The 12573-nt window shown below is 46.4% G+C and overlaps 1 protein-coding gene across 3 annotated transcripts in view; it reads right to left on the bottom strand.

Annotated features, from left to right (window-relative positions):
* Positions 1-12573, bottom strand: part of cpamd8 (C3 and PZP like alpha-2-macroglobulin domain containing 8) — a 48501-nt gene that overhangs the window by 14698 nt on the left and 21230 nt on the right. For all 3 annotated transcript variants that reach the window (XM_042056777.1, XM_042056775.1, XM_042056776.1), the window contains exons 25-32: positions 10551-10776; positions 9004-9180; positions 8404-8485; positions 4196-4352; positions 3720-3794; positions 2053-2218; positions 1599-1685; positions 1303-1439 (exon numbers count right to left, since the gene is read on the bottom strand). In XM_042056777.1, the coding sequence (XP_041912711.1) occupies positions 1303-1439; positions 1599-1685; positions 2053-2218; positions 3720-3794; positions 4196-4352; positions 8404-8485; positions 9004-9180; positions 10551-10776 (1107 nt within the window). The remainder of the gene's footprint in view (positions 1-1302; positions 1440-1598; positions 1686-2052; positions 2219-3719; positions 3795-4195; positions 4353-8403; positions 8486-9003; positions 9181-10550; positions 10777-12573) is intronic.

The following is a 12573-nucleotide window of genomic DNA, read 5'->3' as shown; positions in this document are numbered from 1 at the left end:
TTTAACGTATCATGGCTTGGTCAGCTATCTGCACCTCACCACCTCACCACAGGGGTCCCCCAGGGCTCAGTGCTGGGCCCCCTCCTCTTTGCTATCTACACCACCTCCTTGGGACAGATTATCCGTTCGCACGGCTTCTCATACCACTGCTATGCAGACGACACACAGCTCTATCTGTCCTTTCCACCTGACGACCCCCTGGTTTCAGCACGGATCTCGGATTGCCTTTCAGACATAGCTACATGGATGAAGGCACACCACCTCCAGCTGAACCTCTCAAAGACTGAACTGCTGGTCATCCCAGCTAAACCTACCATACACCACGACATCAACATCAAATTTGACTCCCTGTCTGTTTCACCGACCAGGACTGCAAGAAATCTAGGAGTTGTTCTCGACAACCAACTAAACTTCTCAGATCATGTTGCCTCAGTCGCCCGGTCATGCCGTTTCGCACTCTACAACATACGGAAAATCAGGACTTACTTGACTCAAGATGCTACCCAACTTCTGGTTCAGGCAATAGTCATCTCACGACTCGACTACTGCAATGCCCTCCTGACAGGTCTCCCAGCCTGCGCAGTGAAACCACTTCAGATGATCCAGAACGCAGCGGCGCGCCTGGTCTACAACCAACCCAAAAGGGCACATGTTACCCCGCTGCTCATCCAGCTACACTGGCTACCTATGGCGGCCCGCATCAAATTCAAGTCTCTAACGCTTGCCTACAAAGTAGTCTCCGGTTCTGCTCCCACCTACTTGAATGCCCTCATACAGACTTACACTACCTCCAGACCGCTGCGCTCCTCTGACGAACGACGTCTAGCTCTACCACCGGTACGCTCAAGCCAATCCAAACTTTTCTCATCTGTTGTTCCTCGTTGGTGGAACACACTGCCAGTTCCTACAAGGGCAGGGACATCCTTTTCCACGTTCAAAAAACTCCTGAAGACCCAGCTCTTTAGAGAACATCTACTCTCATAGCAACACTTACAACAAGTCTTACTGATCCTAGCACTCACCAGCCGTTTTAAACTGACAAGTAACTGTTAAAATACAGCACTCACCGACGCACTTATTCTTACTGTACTCTAATGTGTTTTTTTTTAAACTGTCCTAAAATTGTGAGAATTGTTCTAAAACTTACTGTTTACCATGTTGTTAGTCGCTTTGGTTAAAAAGCGTCAGCCAAATGTAATGTAATGTAATGTAATGTAATGTACGGGAAACCAGCCCCTAGACACACTATACTAAACTATAGAGTGACTATTGGTTGTTTAGAGGATGGAGATGGAGGGGCACCTGGGTGGAGGAGAAGCCTCCCAGGGCGTTCCTCTGCTGAGAGAGCCATTTGACGACGGGTAGAGCGGAGGCCACGTCTCCCAGCAGGCTGTAGGTGAGCAGGCCGTACGCCGTCATCTCCACCTCCGCAGACACCACTGAAGGATAGAGGGAGGGGACAAAAGACAGAAAAGAGAGAGTGAGAGAGAAGACAATGGAGAGGGGACTCCGGTGTGGTCTCGCAGCTTGTACACAAGCTAATGCTCCTGTCAGTTATTTTTGGACAAAGTTGGGTTCAGCATGGTGAGAGTGGCTACCTGACTGTGAGAGTCCATCACTGAAGCCCATGAAGGTGTCCTCGTCGGTGACAGTGCTCCCAGTGAGACTCCAGTGAGTGAAGCCATCTGAAGAGAGACACAGCAAACACATGAGGACAGATACAGAGACCCAGATTTCAGCATTTTACAGTAACTATCACCATCACCAAGCCTAACCAACCAGGAAAGTCCCTTAACCGCAACACCCAATCACATGCCAGCACTTCAAACCAACAACCTATGTCTTTATACTACAGATATCAGCTACAGCGTTCCTTCATTTATTTCATGTATTTTAAAATGTACACACACACACACACACACACACACACACACACACACACACACACACACACACACACACACACACACACACACACACACACACACACACACACACACACACACACACACACACACACACACACACACACACACACAGGCAGCATATTACCCTGAGTAATGGCCATGTGGTTGAGGCGGCGGAGGGCAAGGGGTGCGTAGGGGCTCCTCAGCAGGGCGAGAGCATAGGCCAGCAGGGCCGTGGTGTAGGGGTCATCTGCAGAGTAGGTGTTACTCTCCAGGAAAGCCTTCGCTCTGGCCACCGCAAGCTTCTCCTCCTAACACAGGCAATTCACAACGCACACACACAGAGTTAATCTGAACTTCATCTTTAGTTTTTAACTTAACTTCATTTTGTACTGACCTACGGCATTTAACCTTAACTTGCTAACTAACTAAGGATTTCATGGCAGAAAAATGTTTTTAATCATTCTGATTTGAAGTTTTCAACCTGACTGTAACCTCTCCAACACCAAAGCAATACACATTAACTGAAGAAAGGGCATTTTCACAATGATGGCCTTGGCCTTCTAGGGACCTGGTGAGATCTGTCGCTCCAGGAGTGTGTGCAAATTAGAACCATGGAAAAGAAAAGAAAGGAAAGGGGAAAAATGGTGGTTTCTCACTAGCGCGTTTCATGCCTTCCCTCAGAAACAGACATAAAAGCCAAGCGCGGAGATGTTTGAGATGGTTTCACCGTGACAGCGACTCCCCAACCTCCCAGACCTCCAGGCTGACAGACTTATCAACAAGTGCGAATGGGTTTTCCTCTGGTTGCCATGGCCACGGGCACTTTCATGTCTTCCAGATGTATTCTCTTCCTGCACAAGCTGGATAATAGTCTTCAACAGCCACTCACTATAATGTGAGCGGTCGTCTTTTAATTAGGAGTGCCGAGGAGCAAGGGGAAGGAGACTCGCTTTGATGTGAAGTTGACGTATCCTTTGACTACAGTATGTGTTCAACAGGGAAGGCAAAGTTTAAATCCTGCCCAAGATCTCTAAAGGACACAGTAGCACTAGAGAGAAAGACTAAAAGTAAGGTTGAGTCCAGGGCCAGTGGGAGCAACAATCCCTGCATGGTCTTCTACAAAATCTTTTACAGCTCTGTGTTCAGCAAGTGAATGTGCTACGGCCCCATTTCTTTAAAACTCGTTCAGAGGAAGTAATGTTACTGATTTCATTTAATCTAAATCATATGAAAAACATCAGATGTAATACAAAAATGTTACTAAGGAATCTGAACTCTTAGATCCTTTGTCACATTCTGTTTAACTGCGATAGCACTTAACTCGACGTGATAGACTGAAAGAATGACAGGTTGACTCCTAGGTGACTTCAAAGGGAAAGCAGAAGGCTGAGGTGCCGTAAACAGGAATGTGAGAAATGATGTTTGCTCCGAGGAATCCATTACCTTGTTTCATTATCATAAATCTTTAATCCGACCAGAGTGGTTTGATATTAGATATGATTAAATTACCATCAGAGGGAGAAAAAAAAAACAGTGCTCAAGCTTTGCCAAGAAAGCATCCATCTTCTGAAACACGAAGGGGTGAACTTTTAAACTTACAACTCTGATAAAACCTTGAGGTGATGATAGGGGGAGGGTGTTAGTGCCTGCGAATGCATACTTCAGAGGGCTCTTTCTTGTTCTAAGGCTGTGTGTGCTCTAGCTGAGGTAAAGTGGGCTTTGGTATCTCATACTCTCGTCCTCTCAGATGGGCAGTGGCCACAAGGTGACTCTGGGTGAGCTTCTGTTGAACATTCTAGAATCTCTCACCTCGGTGTCGATTCCGGTCTCTAGCAGGGCAACCACCACATATGCAGTCAGGGAGATCTTTCCATGGATGCCTCCCTGCAATTCAAATACCACAACTTGGACAAATACCAAACAACTTACTCTTCAAACGTATTACGTCAGCACGTCAGCAGTTCACAAATTCACAAGTCAGTGTTTCACAAACTTTTTTGGTTCTTCAAAAATCCTCATCCACTGGCATAAACATTCTTCTTCAGCTAGCTATGCAATCTAATGGAAATATTTGTTCTGGGAGGCAAAAGGAAAACACAATCTAAACTAACACAGGCCAGGGGGTTCTGGCTGCCACCAAAATGTGGTGGGGTTATAAATAAACACACTGCCCCCTCCCAGTGAGCTCATGGCCCGTGGCAAACTCAAACACAATCTCTGTCACTAATTGTCAAGTTAACCTCATTTGTCAGAGCACAAGGTGTGCATAAGGCCTTGAGGTGTACCTGCAGGTCTTTGTTGAGGATCCTGCCCATGGCGGGGAAGGAGCCCTCCTCTTTCTGGTGAGTGATGAGCCAGGCTTTGGGGGCCCGCAGCTCCTCTGGGTCGATGAAGATGAAGCCCCGCGACTGGGCGAAGGACTTGAGCACAAACGCCGTCAGCCTGACAGGAAAACACCCGCACTATTAGTACAGTTTATTATGGATTCATTTTATTATTTTTCCATGGCACATTAACCAATCTGAAAGACTAAGATCTAATTTTATGCGAAGGGAAAATATTTTCTTTTAATGCGATGACATTCGGAATTGAGTCATGGCAAAATGTGCCGTGTACCTCCTGTGCAGGAACAGACACATAAAAATCTCTTCTAGTTTTTTACGCACTTAGGAAGTATGGAGACGTTGATGATCTTGGGGCCAAGCCTCCATCAACACAGGATCTCGCAGCTGTTCCCATCCCAAGAATGTGATATTTAACAATGCCAAATCAAGTATGTTTCTGCCTGCCTGGATGTTTCGAGTGCATTCCATTCCAGTCTGGGTTCCTTGTGAATCCTGTGAAATGGGATTCCTCGACGGTGAGGGAAGGGTGCCCGAGGAAGCCCCAGGGAACAGGGCTGGGGAGAACTGATGACTCACTCCGCTCACTAGAAGCTATTAATTATGCTTGTCATAAACACCCACCCCAAAACAACCGTCTGTTTACTCAAACAAAACCAACTAGACAACTGCTCACACCAAACCATTAAACAACGATATAATGTCTACACACCAGAACCACCACACATCTGATCATAGAAATGAAATATATAATTGATTCTAAGGCTATATATACAACCAAATCTTTTTACCACAAAGCTTCATTCCTTTCAATAACCTCTGAATTGTTTTTATTGGGTATATGCTTGGTCATACTATCCAGACTGTGAGAACAACCATCTCCCCATATGTACCCGTGCATAATTTATGAATGTCTGACCAGTCAGATATAAACACATACAGAGTTGCTATCTTAAATCTCATAAATGTCATGTAGGGGTATTGGTGACTAAAAAAGCCCACCACACTACCAAGCAAACCACCACAACACCAGCCCACCACAACAATTACCCACACACTGCCCTCGGCAAGACCTGGAGACTCTGTGACTGCACTGCCATTACAGCATTCTCCTCACCACTGCCAAACCATGAGGCAAACTTCCTTCTCTTACACACATACACACAAACACACACACACACACACACACACACACACACACACACACACACACACACACACAGAGTGAGAGAGAGAGAGAGAGTGGGAATAATTTAAGATAAACAGGGTAATTCTTTTCCCTAAAAAAAAAAAAGAAACACATCAGGGTCGGAACTGGGAGAGCAGGCCAGCGTCGAGGAGGCGGAAAAAGGACCTCATAAAGGAGGCTATTAAATCTTCTCTTGCTGGTCCTGGAACTTGTGGGTCCCCAGGGGGAGCTGCGAGCAGGAGCCCAAAGTCGGCAGGAATTTTTATAATGTTAAGTAATACCGCGGCAACACTGTGTCACCGGCTTTAACAGCCTGGCTGACCGCAGAGGTGCCGCGGAGCATAAAGATGATTGAGAGGGCAGGGAAGCGCCAGCGACAGCTCCGCTACCTCAGGCTCACTCAGGAACACTGGACACACACACACACACACACACATACAGTATATACATTTTCACACATACTTACTTACTTACACACACACACACACACACACTAACAGTCACAGTTATATTCACACATACTTACACAAACATCTGCCCTCTAACTTTTTCTTGTTCTATACTGAGGTGTGGAACTGAACGCCAGGAGCCAATCTATAGGTGGCCTATATGAGAGCTGTGCCATAAAAAACATGCAAAAGATACAGAGAAACGTCTTGTTGTTGTTTGAGGTTCCCTGCAGGCGAGTTTTGAGAGGGAAGCAACAGATGACCCTGTGTGTTTGTGAGAATACCCAGTGACCCATGTATGTTTCAATTCAGTTTGTGACTGCAAATGTCATGAGAAAGAGGCAAAGGCCAATTGTAGTCATTCTGCCATAGTCATAACAAAGCACTTTGCTTCAAAGTAAACTGAGAGACATCAGTCTATTCTGTCAGAGGCATACTACTCAGTAGGCTCCTCATAACACAACACAGCTCCTTTATGCTGAGATTCGAAGCCGGGACCCTTGGCCTGAATTCCTTATCTAATGACTCCCATTCGGCCTGTCCTCAAAGGTGCAAGCATCGTGCAACCTCGAACGTCTCCCATCTGTGTTTACCCCACGTGAGGATGTGTGTGTAGAGGTGAGGCTGGGGGAGGGAGTGGGGGGGGGTGGGTGCAAATTATGGGATCCAGATGGGAGAAGCATGGGTGCAGTGCCACGTCAGATCTCTTAGATTACAGCTTAACACAACGTTCCCTACCATCCCCAGAAGAATCCCCAAACTCGAGCGTTCATCTTCAAAGTCCTTACATGAAACTCTTGTGGAGTCTCACTTTCCTCCTCTTGCTTGTGTAGGTGTTCTATCCTAGATGAGGTCAGCGATCAAATTAGTCTTGTAGGCCTTGGCTTCCATAAGAAGTACATATTAAAACCCTGGCTTTTGTTGCCGCGGCCAATCCGCTCATTACCGCGAGCAATTTCCTCCCCAATACATTTTTACAGCCTGGAATACATTAACACTGCATTAGTGCCCGCTGTTTGGCTGGCACGGGCCCTGCCAGGCTAACGACCCGCGCTGGAGTCCAAACAACAGCCGAGTTGTTCTGACATATAAACACATTGCTCTTGGATTAATAAAGCCTTGCATGAGGCTTCACTGGGATTTGTGTCACCAATGAGTAAAGCAAAGCCACACATCAAACTTCACTCACAGAGGCCCAATGTTTTTATTCCTCCACTCACCACAAAAGGAGATGGTTCTTCATTAGGATCTAGTGCAGGCTATAAACGTCTACCTATAATCCCTTGGAACCTGGCCTCCAGCAATAGGTTTTACCCCAAAACCTTTCAACTCAAAGAACAATTTTGTTGGTTTTGTTTTGGCTCGAAGCTGTGAACTTTCATCGGAGGATTCTTACAGTTAGCTTTGAAGGTTTGGGTCTGTAGCTTCTGCAGTGGCCTAAGAAACATCTATTTGATATTCAAGGCCCTCCTCACAGAAACCTAAGGCTATGGAAGCATGGTGCCTTGCCAGTGGTAATGGGGTGGGGGGGGGGGGCAATCTAGGGCAATAATTGTTGAAAAAGAAATGTGCCCTACTTTCCTCCACTCTCAGGGAGCCCCAGGGTACCTCCTTGAGTTTTTCCTACCTGTGACAAGAGGGTGAATTAGAGCCCTTTGCCCCCACGTGAGAATGAGGAGGGGGGTGCAAGTTTTAGAAGCGAGTCTTAGTTACAGCCAAAGGGGGAACACGGTTGACTGGGGAGATCCCTCACCCTTTTCCACCCGCCCCCTGACACACACACACACACACACACACACACACACACACACACACACAAACACACACTCACACACACTCCTCCATTCCTCCCTGAAAAATAAAAACAGCAAATAAATCTGTCTGGCCCCTGCACTGGGAAACCGGGAGCTCGCTAATTAGGAGTTTGTGTACGATTCTCTGGGGCGTCATAATCCCGCCTATTTTACAGTCAACAACTCAGACGCACTTCTGCAGCCCTGACCCCGTGTCCCGTCTCACCCCCACCGCTAATCCATCACCCTAATGCACGCGCCTCTCCGTCTAATACATGTGGCGTCTCCGACTGAGGGCAAGTGCATTAAAACCAGCCCCGATTCACGAATCCAAGCGCAGTGAAACTCGTAGACGCTCCCTTGAGAGTGTCTGTGAGACGTTTTCAATCAACCAAAATAATACCCAATCAAAAACAAAATGGATTGCACCACTGCAACGGCTGTGGCTGTGTTGCTTTCGTTGTTTTGTTGATTCTCGCACGCCACGGGTACACGCAGAGCGAGCGACACTCACGCTCTCCGACTTCTCACGGTTCCACCCAAAGCGGCGGCGAGACTGTGTGAGGGGATTGTAACTCATGCTAGTGTAGTGTGAGATGGGCGAGCATAAGTCATGATGTTAAAGGGTGACAGAGTGCAGGGAAGCTGGGAGAAGGGGCCAGGGGTGTGTGTGTGTGTGTGTGTGTGTGTGTGTGTGGGGGGGGGGGGGGTGTGTCTCACCACATGCTCCCAGAGGAGTCCCTCTCCCCGAAGGCGCTGTACGAGCCGTCCTGCCGCTTGTAGGTCAGCTGCCGCTGGTAACCTTTGAGGAGAAAGAAAGCCAGGGGCTCAGGGATAATAATACCAGGCATCACCACGGGGTCAGGGATGTTTTGACACAAAAATGTGTGAAATGGACTACCCTGCAAGAAATTAGCTAGTGTGTGCATGTGTATGGGTGAGTGTATGTTTGTATTGTCTCTCTCTCATGGTACTTTGTGTATGTTAATTGTTATCCCTTTTATACTGTGAAACAGTACAGAATGTATGAGCTAATGCCTTGTGGCTGGTAACAGAATTTGTTGGCATGGGTGTGGAAGTTGTAAAAGTCAACAAGGAGTAAGCACAATTCCTCAAGCAAACTCCAGTAGGTGCTGGGCAGAAAATCAGTATTTACAGTGTAATAGTCTTCTGAGGAAGTAAAGGGCTTAGGCCACAAGACATCACCTCAAAGGTGGTGAGCCTTTAAAGCTAGCTGGAAGCAGCAACTGGTTTGCTGACTCCATGCTTTTTTACAATGGCTGTGTGTGTTGGCGTGGGTGTTGGCATGGACGCGGGTACCTTGTAGCAGGTAGTCAGTAGCTTCAGTCTCCACCTCTGTGCTCAGCTGGTGGGTCTTCTGCAAGTACCTCAGCACAAAGACGTTAGGGGCAAAGTGGATCATGTTCTGCTCTCCACAGCCAAAGGGGAGCCGCAGCAGTCGGTCCAGGTTGTTGAGGGTGGGACCCATCACATCTCCTACAGCACAAAGGTCTGTTCACTTTGCCTGCATATGCATTGTGCAAGAGTTTTTCAAGTATGTATCTGGAAATGGATTTATCTATCTTCCTTTAAACACTGTCTGATGCTAAAATACATGTAGAAAAGGTAAAGACAGAAACTGAACTCAGTTAAACAGTTCTCGGTATGAGACTTCTTGTTCAGTGCCAGTTTGAATTAGCTCACTCAGGTTTTAAGAGATCCCTGTTTGATGGCAAAAGAGGAACCAAGTCTGACAACAGACAGACTTCCTCCAATCCCTCAAAGACACCTCTCATTCCCACTGAAATGGAGCTCTGTGGCCAATCAATCATACTGAGGCCTGGGATAAACCTGATGATGAAAAGCTTCTCAAGATCACATAAACTTTACCCACAGTAAGACAAGCACAACATCTATAATAATCTAAGTGACATTGATGGAGCCAAAAGCAGTAAGTGCAGGATAGTGTGTGCTTGACTTCATTCAGATAAACAACCCCATTAGACCAAGAGAGGGACTTGGCACACAAGTAATACACCAAAACACTAATAATATCCCAAGGGACCCAAATATTATATCTACCATAAACCATTTTTGGACACAGTGCAATCCAGTTATTTCCAGAGGTATTACCAGAACACATTGCTCAGGGGACGAAAGCACACACAGATGGGAAGGCCACAATGGCCGCCGCTATGTCCCCAGAAAGGAAACTCTCCCCTCACCCATCATACAAAAAATGCAGACAAAATCACCCCCAGTCTACCCATTAAGAATACTTTCTCCTCACAAATCACACATAACTATGGCCCAGCGAGAGTTTATACATGCTCATGAGACTATGTAGACTCTTAAAACAGATTCTTTTTATTAGCCACAGAGGAAGAACCTTTTTCTAGTAATTTAAGTGAGAAAGTATTTTGGATATGGAAATTGTAACAAAGAAAACTGGATCCTTCTTTATCTTTAAAAAGCTTAAAGCTCCATCAAGTATATTAACAATTCTGCAGATTTTGCCAGCATAGGTTTCCCCCATATAATGAAAATAATGTGCTTAGACAAAATGAGATATTCCCACCACCTTGAACGTTTTTCACGGAATCTACGCATTCTAAATTCATTACAATTTTGAGATGGTATGGCCTGTAGCTGAAATTATATTGAATAACCCCATTTGTTACTTACTTGGGTAAGTGCTACCAGAATGTAGAAGAGTTACTTTAATTATCACCCAAAATGTTTAGCATACAGCTGGTATGAAAGGTCTTCCATAGAAACCCAAGTGCAAGCCAGACACATTCCCTGGTTTGAAAGAAAAGCAGTTTAAAGTGATTGTGGGTGCAAGTGTGCTCCCTCTCTCTCCTCACCGATCATGGAGGCTGTTGCTCGTTCGGATCCTGCCACCACATTGTGCGGGACGCCCAGGGTGAAGGCCTCGTTGTGGTTCTCGTCCGCCTCCTCCTTCCGCCAGATCTTGAACTCGCCGACAGAGCCCCAGCCCGTGGAGAAGCCGATGTGCCGCACCTGGCCTGGGAGAGGGCCAGCCCACTGCACAATGATGGACTCGTTGGAGGGCTGATTACCATGGCCGACCTATAAGAAGATAGACCATAGATCTCAGCGTTCACAAGAGATTGCAAGTCAACAATGATGATATGATCACAAGAGACCTCAGAACATAGAGATCATAGAACACACGGATCTCAGATCTAGTGAGACCCATCAGAAAAAGACCAGGGGCCCTATCTTACACCCGGTGCATTGTGGTGCCAGGTGCAACACAACTGTCGTTGCTAGTTTGTCACTAGCACAATTATCATTATTCTGACAAGCGCACAAGTTGATGAGTAGTCAAATGAACCTTGCGCACTCACGGGCCTGTCGATGAAAAACCTAGGTGTGGTCAGGCGCATGATCACAAATTGCTATTTTGACGCCACTGAAAATGATAACGCTTGGATGAATGTTCTTTGGATTTGTATTAAGTCATATGAATATTATTGGGGGGTAAATGTTGCTTTTTTCAGGCTATGTTTTCCATTGTAACCCCTTGTCAGTCAGTATGTTGTGTGTGTTTTGTGTGTTTTGTCTTTGATACTAGGCTTGTAGCCCTGTAGGCATGCAGACGCGTGTATGCTCTGCTTGTCACAAATACATGTTTTAGCAAAGCATCCTTTAGTGGAATCCTGCTATTGCATCCATTGGTCACGCGTGCAAGCAGATTCCTTCTGCAGAGATACGCTCACTCGTCGTCATGCTTCCAACATGCCATGCTCTTCTGTGCTCCTTGCTCTAAAAGGGAATAGCATATGGCACTCCACTCTCATTGGTTTAATAGATGTTACGCCTAAAACATACCCATGATTAATTAAGAAACATAAGAACAACCCTTTTGAACCATACGCCTGGTGTCTGATCAATTATTCCGCTGTCAAACTAGCAAAAATGGACTGGACACGCCCTAAATGCGCTTAAACCACACGCATTAGACCATGCATTTTAGATAAAGCTAAAAAATAGGGCCCCAGGTGTCAGAGATCACAAGAGATCACACAATCGTTAAGATCCAACGATCGCATAAGACCTCAGGTCATAGAAATCCGAGAGCACGGAGATCTCAGGTCACAGAGATCTCAGATCTAACAACACCACACAGGCTCAGAACAAAAACATGGCAGCAGTACAGAGAAGCATTGCAGTGTGGTGTGGGAGGGTCTGAGAATGCTTAACCCCTCTCTCCCAAATCACCCCCCAACTCCCCCCTGCCCAGGAGACAGCTGCCTGCCATCCCTCCTTCTTTTTGTTCACACGTCCACCACACTCCTTCCCTCATTCCCTTCATATTTCTTCCTTTCAGTCACTTTTTCCAGGCCTCCATTAGCTCTCATTCCATTGACCTGAGTCGACCAAAACAGGTGAAGGCAATATGTCTGGCAACACGAACCAGCTTACACTTTGGCTCCGGACAAACCCGTGTCTCTGCTGACAGCGTGAGGGCTTTCACCTCCTGTTAACCCATCCTCAAACAAGGAGACGGGATGTGAACACGACTTCTCTGCTTTTGAACACCAGCCTTACGGATGCTTTTGTTTTCATTTCAAGTGTTTGCATTGGGAGTTCCTCCTCATCCATATTTCCTTGACAGCTTTGGTGGAGCTGGCTGCTGTTTCTGCTAAGCAGATCTAAGCTGGGTGTGCCAGAGAAGGCTCTCTCTTCCCCAATGCCTTCCAGATTTCCCCCCTTTGGATACACCCTGGCAAAACAAGCATGCAATTAGCGCATGCCATGTCAGAAATATGCGTTCCCTCATTCAAAGGAAATGAATTCATCATGATCACACTTTAATTAAATTACGCCGCCTGGGAAACCAATTAAATTCCACTTAAAAAG

Source organism: Alosa sapidissima, chromosome 12 (genome assembly GCF_018492685.1).
Source record: "Alosa sapidissima isolate fAloSap1 chromosome 12, fAloSap1.pri, whole genome shotgun sequence".
In the NCBI taxonomy this organism is placed as follows: domain Eukaryota; kingdom Metazoa; phylum Chordata; class Actinopteri; order Clupeiformes; family Clupeidae; genus Alosa; species Alosa sapidissima.
This window is presented reverse-complemented; position numbering and strand designations above follow the sequence as displayed.